The sequence below is a fragment of the Panthera leo genome, chromosome E1, assembly GCF_018350215.1.
Source record: "Panthera leo isolate Ple1 chromosome E1, P.leo_Ple1_pat1.1, whole genome shotgun sequence".
Taxonomy (NCBI): domain Eukaryota; kingdom Metazoa; phylum Chordata; class Mammalia; order Carnivora; family Felidae; genus Panthera; species Panthera leo.
The window spans coordinates 4631316-4645775 of record NC_056692.1 but is presented as its reverse complement, the minus strand read 5'-3'; the positions used below and the strand labels follow the sequence as shown (position 1 = coordinate 4645775).

The 14460-nt window shown below is 42.2% G+C and overlaps 1 protein-coding gene and 1 long non-coding RNA gene across 2 annotated transcripts in view; one reads left to right on the top strand and one right to left on the bottom strand.

Moving 5' to 3' along the window:
- LOC122206598 (myosin-4-like) overlaps positions 1–14460 on the top strand; it is a 28042-nt gene that overhangs the window by 656 nt on the left and 12926 nt on the right. Inside the window, 19 exon segments of the mRNA XM_042915937.1 lie at positions 124–483; positions 2392–2551; positions 2769–2814; positions 5310–5519; positions 5522–5550; positions 5636–5779; positions 6116–6272; positions 7030–7057; positions 7147–7261; positions 7680–7772; positions 7928–7991; positions 8134–8232; positions 8359–8462; positions 10130–10268; positions 10910–11028; positions 11119–11268; positions 11385–11555; positions 13067–13376; positions 14211–14281. Coding sequence (XP_042771871.1) covers positions 5348–5519; positions 5522–5550; positions 5636–5779; positions 6116–6272; positions 7030–7057; positions 7147–7261; positions 7680–7772; positions 7928–7991; positions 8134–8232; positions 8359–8462; positions 10130–10268; positions 10910–11028; positions 11119–11268; positions 11385–11555; positions 13067–13376; positions 14211–14281 — 1965 coding nt within the window. The 5' untranslated portion in view covers positions 124–483; positions 2392–2551; positions 2769–2814; positions 5310–5347.
- The window catches only part of LOC122206603, a 78016-nt gene continuing 67135 nt past the window's right edge, over positions 3580–14460 (bottom strand). Inside the window, exon 3 of the long non-coding RNA XR_006196521.1 lies at positions 3580–3866. This is a non-coding gene — a long non-coding RNA (uncharacterized LOC122206603). The remainder of the gene's footprint in view (positions 3867–14460) is intronic.

Genomic DNA, 14460 nt, shown 5'->3' with positions numbered 1-14460 from the left:
ATTTAGTAAGTATGTGTAGAGTAGAAAAGCGAGTGAATGACTCTACCCACACCCTGGAATGAGAATTCTGCTCAGTGTTATAAACAACCGACTTAAAATGAATATGCAACTTCTCTTCAACAGTGATGACGCATTGGGAGTCCCAGACAAATTTTTAAAAAGACAAACAACAAATGTGACTTGCCGAATCTCAAGGGGTTTCGTTGAGGCTGTGCTGCTATGCCAGATACCACAGAAGCTAGGACTGGGTGCCAACTATAATTTTTGGACAAAATTCATCTAATAAAACCATAAAACAACAATAATAATCTTGTTCGCTGACATTTCCTAGCCACCATCTCTCTGCGGTCCTTTACTACCATCTGGACTCCCGTGGTACATTCAGGAGTGTCAGCATGTCATTGTGACCTTTACTTGGAATTACAAAATGTATGCTTCAGCAGCCCCTGGTGACACTGTTCTAAGCATCTTACATATGTGTAGGTATGTGTGTGTGGGTGTATGTCTGTGGGTGTGTATATTTAAGAATTAAGTGATTATATATAACCTCCAATAATAATCATCTGTAATGCCTTTATTACTCATAAAGGCAGTTTATACTATAGATTGTTTACATAGCCTAATTTAATTCATACAACTCTATAGGATAAAGGGAATCTCAGGTTTTCACTAAATTTATGCTTTTAGTAGATGAAGGAGTCCAAGATCACAGAATCCTATAACATTTCCAAATCTGCAAGGATAATGGGGGGACACGCAAGGGAGAAGCTCTTATCCAAACTGCTTAAACACAGCATCCAAATCACAAAGAACCACACAGATACAAGAAGGCTTAGCACTGTTTTCCTGTATTTCCTGTTCACACAGTCCTTAGAGAAGCAGGTATAAGGGAAAGGCCTCTCCCTCATTCAGCGCTGCTACTCTTCTGTCCTTGTCCAAGCTCTGCAAGGTTCTCTGACCCATTCCTGGTGGTCTATGCCAGTCTCCACAAGACCCCTGCCCCGTTTCAGAGCTTTCAAGATCTGGATGATCAGTCGGTCTCTGCAGTTTGTCAAAGCTCTGTGTTTTAGGTACAGTCCTCACTAGCTATAGTTGCATAACTCAGCCTGTGTCTTGGTCCCATCCACAGTGTCTTCTTCGATCTTTTAGTTCTAAAAGTGGTGGGTGTGCTTGATAATATAGTTATTATGTCTAGAATTTAGGTACCAAGTTCCAAAAGAAGTAAAAATAAATGAGTTGTGAAAATCTTAACATAGAAAAAAATCAGAAGACATTTCCTCTTTCTTAGACCCCCAACATTTTGTGTACATTGCTGAACTTCTGAGAGTCATTTCCACAGAGATTTTTTAGAAAATAAAAATAATGTCTGCCTTCCACAGGATTGTATCAAAAGAAATTTTAAAAAAAGTATAAAAGATTCAGTCTGTTAATGTGTTAAAGAGAAAATTCTAACTCAATAGGATGCATAAAAATAGTGATCACATTAATCAGTAATTTAAGCTAGCAGATGATAGTAAAAAATATCACATCGGATCTCAGGGACACACTTAGAGTAGATAGATTTCCCGTCATATTGGGCAACAGCTGTGTATGTGGCAAAACCACCAAAACCCAATTTACAAGTATCATGGGCATATGGCATACTCCCACTCATCTTCTCAATCCACAAGAGTTTTATGGATACCACATCTTTCCTCCCACCTTAAATCAAAGTATGTAGTACCCACCTCATTAGGGCTACAGCTAGTCATGAGGATTTGCCCGTGAACTAGGGACGCATGTCTGTGTCTCCTTCCATTATGCAGGGGAAACACGCGTGATCACCACACGGCATCCTGGTGTCCCCTCAGTGAAAACAAATGAGCTGGACGTAGCCATGGCAAGTTCTTCAGAAAAGGAACAGAAGTGTTTATATCTGTTCTAAATCCCTTACGAGGCCTGCACTGGTCTACCGCCACTGCCTAACCTGACAATTCGTTTTCTCCATCATGTTTAGCTTTTCAGACTTTAAAAGCATCTATCGCCAGTGTTTCTAAAATCGGGACCCTGGCTAGGAATTTTCTGCCTTAATATCTATCACTCACTGCTTCCAAAGACAGTGTCCGATCTAAAATTCATCCCAGCTCCTTAATGGCTTTAAGTGCTAAAAACCAATTAGTCCTAAGTTCCTCACGTCCAGCTCGTTCTGTTGGACCAACTTTAGAGGCAGGAGAGTAAGTGGGGGCCTGGCTTTGAACTCCATGGTGAATGATGTAACAGCGAAGCTGGAGAAACAGTCTTAGAAGCCCTGAATCCCTGTCCCCTATCAAATGCCTATAAAGAACTCTAGGTTATCCTCTGTCAAATTATTTATAGGTGACAAGAAATATTTCTAATTATATCCATTCACAGCCACAGTCAGTGAATATTGTGCAAAGAGATTTGCCAAAAACGGTTTTGCCAAGTAGGTTCCAGTTCGGACAGCTGAGGCGGCAGCTTGTGCTTGCAGAACAGTCTCTATAAAAGTGGAGCCCACATGCCTTGGTCCCGTCCTTCTTCAAAATTCCTCAAGGTATGTATACGTGGAGGGCATCTGGCTGGTTCTACAGTCCTGGTGGTGAGGACCATTCACTTAAGGGAGATGGCTACTCTTTCCAAATTTTAATTTTTCTTTCCACCATGCCTAAGAATGACACGGTACACAATATAGTTACTTGTATTTTGTGATTAAGTGGAAAAAAGAAGAATCTACATTCTCTTAGTTTTTTTTTTTTTTCTTTCAACAGTAGTTGTCTGCTTTGAGCCTGCCACCGTCTTCATCTGGTAACACACGAGGTAAGAGTGATTTATTACTGCACTCTAAACAACAAAGGGATCTCTACTGCTAAGTCCTAAAGAGCTACCATTTTATTTCCTGGTTTAGTGATGGGAATAGGGTAATACAAGGAGCAGCTGTTCTTTAAAAATGGCTTCGCGTAAAATACTGACTTTTCAGACCACTTACCCACGTGAAATTTAATGACTAGTCTCCTTCATGTGCTGTTAGCACTTCAGAAAGAATGCCAACAATCACGTGTAATATTCTAATGTGGACTGCTAGTCCAACTTAACCAGGAAAGCTGTATTATAGAGACCATTTGGTAAAATCAACAACACGTTGGTCGCGGAGTCAAAATTTCCAGGTGCCAATCCAGGCTTTTCACGAGCTCTGGCTGCCCGAGGGAAGCCAGTTGGTTTTACGGGTCTTTAAATACAGTGTACCGCGGTGGAATTAGCACTGGCCCTGGATGTAGGGGAACAGGGCTCGTGCCCCAGCCCCGCCGTCACACCTCTGTGGTGCTGCATGACCCCTTCACCTTTCTGGGTCTTACTTTCCTTATCAGTAAAATGAGGACACCACATTCTAGGTGACTGCTAAGCTACTTCCCAGCTCTTGCCATCTATAACCTAAACCAGTCGTTTCCAAGTTCTCCTCCACAGAATCAAAACATTCAATGGACCTCCCCCCAACCAACTCCGCATGTTGGGACCTGTACTTTTAGTATTACGTTAGAAAGATACATAATGATGAAAAACAACTACACATTTAATACATTTTTAATTAGTTTATATTTAATGGGAAGCTATAGTCACTTAGACTTTCTAACAGAAAACACTGTTTGTTTGATGATGTTGCTTGCTCAAACTGGAGGCAATTATCGCTGTCCAGATGGATTCAAGAGTCCCCTGCAACAACCCTGAGGATCCTTGGGGGCTTGTGACCCCACAGGTCGGGAAACCACTGATCTCAGACATGAGACGGCAAGGGTGACTTCCTTTCTGTGTTCGGTGAATACACTGCATTACAGTAATCTCTACGTGGTAGTGTGCTGTTAATCCAAAATGGCCTTGTGTAAAAACACAGAAACAAAAAATAACATTAACAGGATAACATTTTTCCTTCGAAGAAAAAAACTGTTAAATATTTAATATTTGTCCCCTGGAAATATGTTGAAATTTCACTGGATCATCAAGAGGTTTTCATAGGTGTGAACGGGACTGATTTTAGAGCTAGAATATGTGGCAAATTCCACATCTAACATCTCAATCGCGAGGATGTTTAATGCAGATGACAAAATACCAAGACCCCTTCTGAAAAGCCCACCTGAGGTGAAGGCTGCTGTTCTCACTGTCGTTGACAACCAAGACACTGTTTTCCAGAAGCCAGCCCCTCTTCCTCTCCACAGAAGTCACCTTCTGTCACTGGTCGCTTGTCTCATCCTTGCCATCAAGGCAAGAGGATGTATTTTCTCATAATTAATTTGTCAGTGGGAAAAAAATTTTAAGTTCATTTTGGCTTGAAACTTTATACTGGCTATCCACTTCAGAAGAGATATTCAAAGAACTGGTTTTTGGGTTTTGTTTCGTATTTTGTTTTGTTTTTAAAGGAAGAAGAAAGAGAGATCTGAAATAATAAGAATCAGATAAAAATAACTGGTATGCTGAAATCCAGCTAAAAACAAAGAGAATATAGACTAAAAATACACAAACGCTATGAAAATTTTTTTAATTAAAACGGTTTTCTAAAGTTATCTTCTGTTTTAATAACACTGCTTTCACATAATTTAAGAAGTGATCAAGGAGACTTAATTTTGGCTTAGGGAAAAATCATTTGTTGGATTTTCAACTTTCATTGCATTTACTTTTCCCTTTATTTACCTGATACCTAAATAATGCACTCCTAAACTGGGAGTTTATTTGTGCTTATTAACTATTTTCATTTTGGACCGTGTCCTGAATGAACAGATTTACCTTTTAATCAATCTAATTTTAAAAATATGACATCCAATGTATGTATCTGATTTTAAAAATTTGGGCCAGGAGAAAAATTGGACAAAATATGTGAGTTTTTACATTAGGTTCAGATTGTAAAGCCATTGAAAAGAGTTATTTTCCATGGTTTTGTATCATTGCAATGTCAAAAAAAAAGTGGGAAGGGGGAATGGAAAAAGGAAACAAAGCTAAGCAAGCAGAAAAAGAGAATATTCTGAACACACTTGGGACATCACAAACATTGCTGACTGAAATATGAATTCTTCCACATTTCTCTGCAAAGCCTTACAACACAGAGGATGCAATGGAGGCCTCAAATGTCACAAACATGAAGCTGCCAATATAAGGCTTTCCAACCTGTGATCTGATCCCTCAGCACCTTTGTACAGGACACGAGAGTGATCCCGACAGGCAGCAGTGAGGAAACGGGCAAGGCCAATGAGGCACAGGAACGTGAAACCAAGAGGACAACGTCCACGCTCCCCCAGCCTCACTGTCAGGCTCTCTCTGCCCTCTAGGTACACCTGTGTTGTGTTGCCGCCAATAACCCCCAGCCATGAGTTCCGACGCTGAGATGGCCGTTTTTGGGGAGGCAGCTCCATACCTCCGAAAGTCTGAAAAGGAGCGCATTGAAGCCCAGAATAGGCCCTTCGATGCCAAGAATTCTGTCTTTGTGGTGGATGCTAAGGAATCCTACGTGAAAAGCACAGTCCAGAGCAGAGAAGGGGGAAGGTGACGGTGAAGACTGACGCTGGGGCTGTAAGTAACACAAAGGGAGGTGGGCAAACATAACTGATGCTTTTCTGTTCCTCAGCTGATAAGCACCAGCTCCTTCTCTTAACAGACTGTCACAGTTAAGGAAGATCAAATCTTCTCCATGAACCCTCCCAAATACGACAAGATCGAGGACATGGCCATGATGACGCACCTGCACGAGCCCGCCGTGCTGTACAACCTCAAAGAGCGTTACGCAGCCTGGATGATCTACGTGAGCACCCCCTTCTTTTTCTTTTCACTTTCCACTAACTTCATGAACTATGTTAGCTAAACCCTATTAAAGACTTTATTTTTTGATTTGGTTATTATAATATTAAGACTAATCATCTGGTTACTGTTGTGAATTCTAATGTATTTGAAAATGTGCATGGGAAAAGCCATCTACTTAATGCTGAATTAATTGGCAAACTGAAGCATCTTGTGTAGGGTGTGTGTGGGTGGGAGGCAGCCTTAGGAGAACCATCCTGGTGCTCTGGTCCCTCTCCCTTTGCACATCGAGCAGTATTTCCAAGGTGATTGCTGACTGAGCAAGCTTGTCATTTCCCAGACCTACTCGGGCCTCTTCTGTGTCACCGTCAACCCCTACAAGTGGCTGCCGGTGTACAACCCCGAGGTGGTGACGGCCTACCGAGGCAAGAAGCGCCAGGAGGCCCCGCCCCACATCTTCTCCATCTCTGACAACGCCTATCAGTTCATGCTGACAGGTGAGTCCATAATTACAATTTACGGAGTCATTTATGAAGCAAGTATATACTGATAACACAAAAGACGCAGAGGCAGTACTTTGAGAATAAAATGTTCAGCACAAACATAATAATAATGATAGTATGCTAATATGGCAAGTAGTATACTATAATAATAAAATTGGGAAATATACTTAGAATAAAATGGACCAGTTCCAAAAACATAGAGAATTTTGCTTATATTTCCATGGTAAAATCCATACTAATTAATGCTAATTTCAGCTCAAAATTAACCAAATGTAGGTACCATCTATGCATTTTAATCACAGCTAATGTGTCCTCTCTCCTAGAGAGTGAGCTTTGAAAGCTCACAGCTTTGAAAGCTCACAGGTCGCCACAATCACGACACAAAACTTTGGATGGGACATTAATAGCATGATGAGATTTTGCACTATGGACCAAGTGGCTAAATGGATAATGGAGCCAGTACTCATTGGATATTGATACATGACTCTCACAGACATTTTGTTGAAATAGTGCATCACACGTTCTATGTCACACTAAAGGTCGCAGGAGTGCAACACACTGGCTAATTAACACATCTTTTTGCTACTTATTTTAAAAAGAATCTTGTGAAAAAAGCAAAGCACCAATCCATATAGTTATTTTTGTGTGTGTGAGTGGGGGGTTTTAAAAGGCAATTTTGAGTTTGCAAGCACTGTGTTAATCTATGTGCTAAGTGTATTTTTCAGCATTATCTCCTGTTTCTCTTTCACAGATCGTGAGAACCAGTCGATCCTGATCACGTATGTAGATTTCAGTGCCTTTCTTTCTGTTGGATTTTGGTAGCGGTAGTGGTTAGACTCTGACTTGTCCCTCCGTGTGGACTTGGCAGCGGTGAATCCGGGGCGGGCAAGACCGTGAACACCAAGCGTGTCATCCAGTACTTTGCAACCATCGCAATCACTGGAGAGAAGAAAAAAGAAGAACCTACTCCTGGCAAAATGCAGGTGGGTATGATACTCTTCCCAGGATGCAAGACATCAGAGGCTCTGAAAAATCTGACCAAGTCCTTTAGAGCCACGGCCACCAATGTAGGTGACGCCCAAATGCGGAAAATAACTCTTGGGTGGGCTGTAAGAATGAGATGATTGATTGTTGCTGGGTGCGCCAGGTAGTAGTTCTCACAACCATTTATGAGGAGGAAAAACCAGGCATTGCGGAATACAGAAATCAAGGCCATGTCACTGGAGTACCTCCCTCCCCCACTTTGTCTTCCTTCTACTTGCTGCAGAAAGCCTCCCCAAAGTTACAGAGGTCTGCGAAGGGAGAAGGGGGCAGGACAGGAAGTCAATGGGAGGCTACCTCAGCAGACTGCAACTCATCTTCTCCGGGGTCTTTTTGTCCATCTTCCTCATTTCTCTTCAGGGAACCCTTGAAGATCAAATCATCAGCGCCAACCCCCTACTGGAGGCCTTTGGCAACGCCAAGACCGTGAGGAACGACAACTCCTCTCGCTTTGTGAGTCTCTTGCTCTTCCTTTTCACGTGAACATCAGCACTGACACTTCTGGACGTGTGGTGTCGACATCTTTACCGTCTGGTTCGGTCCGTAGCTAAAGAAAACATTTGTCTGCCTTTGAATGTGTACAAAAAGTCTTCCTTTGCCTTTTTAAGGGAAAATTCATCAGGATCCATTTTGGTGCAACAGGCAAACTGGCTTCTGCAGATATTGAAACATGTAAGTTAATAAATATTAGGGATTAAAAATCTTTTTCTTTCAGGGAATATATTGAAAATCTTATTTGTGTTGGGTGAACTTTTCAAATGCTTAATTTTCCATTGTGCCTTTTCTTTTAAACGTGCTCGATCTGCTTTTCTAGATCTGCTAGAGAAGTCCCGAGTTACTTTCCAGCTAAAGGCTGAAAGAAGCTACCACATATTTTATCAAATCATGTCCAACAAGAAACCAGAGCTTATCGGTAAGAAGTATCTGTGATTTATTTCCACCGAGGAAGAATAAAAGCCCTTCTTCCTAATAGTCCCTCTAAAAAGTTTCTCATGACCAAAGTAATTCTGGCTATACTTGTTCTTTTCCACGTGCACAGAAATGCTCCTGATCACCACCAACCCATACGACTTTGCCTTTGTCAGTCAAGGTGAAATCACAGTGCCCAGCATTGATGATCAGGAAGAGTTGATGGCCACAGATGTAAGTAATAGGTACAAAACAGGAAAAAGCAAATTCATCTTGCAGTATACGACACTCTCCTCTATAGAGTGAACAGCATTAGCAGAAAGACATTAGGGGCAATATTACCTTTCAGGCTTCCTTACCCTTGGAACAAAGTTATAGGATGTTCCAATGACCTCTACCATGTATCAGAAAACTTTAAAAGTCTGGAATAAACATCGAGCGTTAGGCATTTCTCAGCTGGTTTGCTCCTTTTTTCTTTTTTTCTCATTGGTCATTGGGGTCCATTTTTGTACTCCAATAGTGACATTTCTCCTATGTCACACCCTGCAGCCAAGAGTCTTGGAAAAGGAGCTAAAAGATTTTTAACAGAACATGATATTTCCACAGTTCTTCTGTAACTGGACGTAAATACGAACTTTGTTTCATATGTAACTCTGTGGGCCAATGGTATTCCCTTCTCCCCCCCAACTCCACCCCATGTAGCATTTGAAGAAATGGATTCTCTACCTCAAAAATTCATTTTGGGACTCCATGAACATTTAGTTTTGGGAACTATAGATTCTCTCTCCCTTCTCTTCTTTTTTTAAGGATCATTGCTCTTTTATTTTCTTTATACATATACTTTATACATATTTCAAGTTTTCTTTTGAATTTCTGAATAGTCAACCTTCAATTATTCTCAACTTTAAGACCAGTGGGAACACCCCAATATTCCCAAGACAAGATTGAGAGTTGCTTACAAGAATACTTTTTCTCTTAAAATATTACATTCAAAAACTCTATGAACTATTTGTGTGCCTTTATCTGATAAATAACAGCTTTCACAAGCTTTAACCCATTATTATTCCTATGTCCAAAAGTGTTAGGAGTTGACAGGTTAAAAAAAAAAAACAAAACTTAGTAGTCTTGCCCCAAGACTTCTGTAATATTAAGGTCGGGTCAGTGAGCTGGAAGTAAATTATCTGGAGAGTCTTAGGAGACACGAGTGTTACATAACCAAGCTCTCCCTGCTTTCTCAAAGCCTAACATGGGCAACTAAGAAGGTGATCAAAATCTGATAGAGAAAAAAGATACAACAATACTTCAATGAAAGCAGTTCTGTTCAGAAATGTGTCTTCCCTGCATGAGGAACAACCAGGTGAAGTTCCCTGCCAGGCATCTCACGGGACCTGATATCATAGAAGAACATGGGGAAAAACACAGGGCATGTGCTGTCCTCCTCATACCCTCTTCCCAACTTCACCTGCCCTGTCCAGGAAGGCAGGCTAGGATTACATATTTGGCTGGGACAACACAGGAGGAAAAGGAGCAAACAGACTTGTGAGGCAAAGGGAACCCACGAGATAAGAAACATACGGGGCAAGGCTGGGGTCATGTGGAGAAACGGGAAGAGCGTTGGCCTTGGCATCCAAAGCCAAGGCTCTGAGTCCTGGCTAGGTGAGTGTGGACAAGTCGCATAAGATTTTCCCTGTTCACCTGACTCCATGGGAAACTGATGCATACCTCTTGGTGCTGCTTTGTGGAACTAAGTGCTAAAGAACAGGAGTGCCTTTAGACAGCAAAGTGCTAGTCAAATGCAAAGGCAAGACAGGGTGAGAAGGTGGGGAGGCAGGCCCCTGTGTACTGAGGGCATCTGCCATGGTGATCATTGCGAGCCGAGTCAAATCCAACTCTTTCCACAGAGTGCTGTGGACATTCTGGGTTTCAGCACTGATGAAAAGGCTGCCATCTACAAGCTCACGGGCGCCGTGATGCATTACGGGAACATGAAGTTCAAGCAGAAGCAGCGTGAGGAGCAGGCCGAGCCTGACGGCACCGAAGGTACCTACACTCCCTGCTTGCTCACGTCGTTCAATTGAGATTATAGCTGACACCATCAGTTCCTCAAGGGCAAGGGCCCTGGGTTCACTTTCTTGACTTATCCGACAGTGGGGAAAACTAGAAGGAAACAGAAATGACACACACTGCATGTTTTACACAACTGAGATTTGTGGAGACGTGATTTCTGCCGATTCCATTTTTCACTGCCTTACTGTACGCTAGTATTTACGATCTGATTAAAGCATTTTTCATCCCAGTCAATAATTTGTGTGCCCACATGCACTGGAGGGAAAAAAAAAAAAAAACTGATCGGAATTTTCCTGTCACTACTCCTCTAGGTTAGAATTTCACAAATTATTTTTATCTGTGGTCTACTTTAGCTATGTTTTAAATATCACACAGAGCATCAATTCCCCAAGTTCCAAATTATCATCTCAAAAAAAATGACTAAAGTTAGTGTGAAAGTTGGCAATACTTTTGAAGCAATATGAACAAATGGTTTTGCCACATTTGCACATATTACTCTTTGAGCAGAACTTTTTCTCTTTGTCATTGTCCTTCACACCTTAAGCTGTGCACACTGTGGTTTTTGTTTTGTTTTGTTTTGTTTTGTTTTTACCGTCCTCACCTGGTTCATGCAGTTGCTGACAAGGCAGCCTACCTCCAGAGTCTGAACTCTGCTGACCTGCTCAAAGCCCTCTGCTACCCCAGGGTCAAGGTCGGCAACGAGTACGTCACCAAAGGCCAGACTGTGCAGCAGGTAAGTGAACGGCCTCAATGAATCACACACATCCCCAGCCTTCTCAACACGTCTTTAGTAACGGCAACAATCGTTACTCTGTCCACGAAGGTATACAACGCAGTGGGCGCCCTGGCCAAGGCCGTCTACGAGAAGATGTTCCTGTGGATGGTCACCCGCATCAACCAGCAGCTGGACACCAAGCAGCCCAGACAGTACTTCATCGGGGTCCTGGACATCGCCGGCTTTGAGATCTTTGATGTGAGTTGTTGGAGTAAGCGGCCCTGTTAAGGCCCCTCCGCTTCGTGTCTGCTCTGCCGAATTCCCCCTGCGTTTCCCAAACTCACTTGAGCTCTTTGGTGTTTGCAACGCCCTAGTTCAACAGCCTGGAGCAGCTGTGCATCAACTTCACCAACGAGAAGCTGCAACAGTTCTTCAACCACCACATGTTCGTGCTGGAGCAGGAGGAGTACAAGAAGGAGGGCATCGAGTGGGAGTTCATCGACTTTGGGATGGACCTGGCTGCCTGCATCGAGCTCATCGAGAAGGTGAGTAGGACTTTTCAAGCCTTCGGTATGTGAAAAACAAACTGTCCACCTCCTCATGCTGAATGAACTGCAATCCCAATTCTCAAAGAACCAGCAGCGGTGTTTTATGACATTCCTGGGCACAGTGACCAGGTGCATGGTGCATCACACGCGACATATTAAGGAGTAGTTTTTCATAGAAAAATGATTGCAATACATACACATCCACAGACACAAGGATTCACATTTCTCCCTCTTTTCACTTCCTTCTCCCTCACTTTTGTTCCTACATGATCTCTTGGGGATGGGTGACAGGAATGAAATCACAGCTAGTCCTGTGAGTACGGTCATTGATCCTGGCTGTCCCATGATGGTGTGCCATGCATGAATCATCCTTCACGGGTATCAAGGCAGGATATGTCAAGGTGTCTTATAGGCTGGGAGGGCAGCTTTTCAGTTGTTGCAGTCAGTAAGACCATGTGGACTGCTGAATAAACAGCCTTACCTGGAAGGGGAGCCCTAAATTCCCCTTTATCAAAGAGGTGGGGCAATGATTCTATCGGTTGTGTGTATACTAAAACCCAACAAGCAATCATTAAGCACTTTCGAATGTGCACTGGGCACTCACCACATGCCTAGGGAAGCCCACACAGTACATGGTTACATGCGAACACTAGCCTGAGCAGACGAAAGGGAAAAGTAAGTACAACCGCCATCTATGACAACTTCACACACTCATGTCAAAATTCATCAAAATATGAAAGAGGAGGGGTAATATCAGCCTGGGTCTACCCAATTAGAGGAAAATAACTTTAATTTGGTGATACAGTATCTCTGCTATTCACAAAAACTGTGTGGCACTCAGTTCATGGAACATCAAAATAGGTTTGGGGAGACAATTTGTGACTGAACATCATCAACATTGAGTTTTCTATCAGTCGTTCATATCAAACTTGCCACTGAAAGGAGTCGATCTGCTTACAAAGCAAAACCTAATTATCATCACTCAACTCCACAGAGTGCGGAACATAGCACAGAGTACAGAGAGTTCTAATGATACAACGTGAGATGCACTTTTCTCCTGGGAACAGACCATTTTTAATCATTAGCTTCAATTTCTCTTCTCTTCATACTTTTGTCATGTCTAGAGTTGAGGTGAAGGAAATTACACTGTCAGTAGGGAAAAAAGTATTTAGATAGATACATACATGGGATAAAGAATTCAGCTTTGAAATGGTAGTTTCGGAATTTAATTTTATATTCTGAACATAAAGTTTGCCAAATGGCACAGATGGGCTTTTTTTTTTTAATTGAGTCTTTCTAGCAAATATATTTCCCATATGTCCTTGATACAGGACTGTTTCACGTTTCAGTAGCAGAGGAGAGGCAGCAAAGTAGAACCATGCCTATTGAATTTCTTATCACCCGAACTCTTATTCTGGAACATGTTCAGGTTTCCACCAAGTACATAAACTATTAGAGCACACTTTTCTGAGGGACTCACATTATCATCCCTTTTTTCCTACTCTCAGCCTATGGGCATCTTCTCCATCCTGGAGGAGGAGTGCATGTTCCCCAAGGCCACGGACACCTCCTTCAAGAACAAGCTGTACGAACAGCATCTTGGCAAGTCCAACAACTTCCAGAAGCCCAAGCCTGCCAAAGGCAAGGCCGAGGCCCACTTCTCGCTGGTGCACTATGCCGGCACCGTGGACTACAACATTGCCGGCTGGCTGGACAAGAACAAGGACCCGCTGAACGAGACTGTGGTTGGGCTGTACCAGAAGTCCGCAATGAAGACTCTGGCTCTCCTCTTTGCCGGGGGACAAAGTGCTGAAGCAGGTTGTTAATATCACTAATATGTTCCTAGAGTCACAAAACAAAAATATACTTTTTATCAGAGACTGATATAGTTATCTCAAAACCTAACATGAAAATACTGGCCAATATGGACTTAATGATAGGAAGTATATTTAGTGAGTCTTATGATCATAGGCTTTCAGAGCTAAAATTGACACTATGGATCACTTTGTCCATGGCCTCATTTCACCCATGAGGAAACAGAGACTCAAAGGTTAAGTGACGTGCTCAAGATCATACAGCTTATTTCAATTATTTTGATAGTATCGGTTCCTTAAAGGATCCAGCTAAGCTGGAGATGAAGAAATCCTTTGTCAAGGCACTAGTGCTTAAGGAATGCAAGTTGTGTTCTCCTAAGTCCCCTAAGACTAGATGTGCAAGCAGAGGTAGAGAAACACAAGCAAACAGGAAGCAGGACTTGCCTGCAGGTTAGCAGAGGCTCACCTCCCTGGCACCATGCATGCAACTTTGCCTCTTCTCTGGGGGATGTGTGCACTAAGGCGGCATTACTCCTCTGTCTTCTGGCACTCCCCCTCTGCTGATTTGGAGGAGAGGGGTCCTACCTCTTCCCCACACCTACCCTTTTCATGCACAGTTCTTTTATTGTTGCTGTTGTTGTTTTCCTGAATACCTATAATGTGAGCCAATGCATCTATTTCCCTAATCCAGAGCTGAAGGAGGAAAGATACAGAGGGAAGATGAGGGATGATACAAGTGAATGAGTGCACATTTAAATTCCAGAGGGAATCTTGGGAGTCCTTATACCTATGGATGGTACAAATTAAATAGTTTTAATTCTTCTATATTATTTTTCAGAAAGTGGCGGTGGAAAAAAAAGTGGCAAAAAGAAGGGTTCTTCTTTCCAGACAGTGTCAGCGCTTTTTAGGGTACAGTATATTCTTGAATGCCAAAAAAACTACTTCTGTGACAAATTAAATTATCATAACTTAAAAAAACTTTTTTAAAAGAGATTTATAGTGAAACATAAAAAAGGTAATGTTGTACAAAGGAAAATGAAAAATGTGTTAGGAAAAATTGAACAAAAATAAAACCTGCAGTGTGAGTT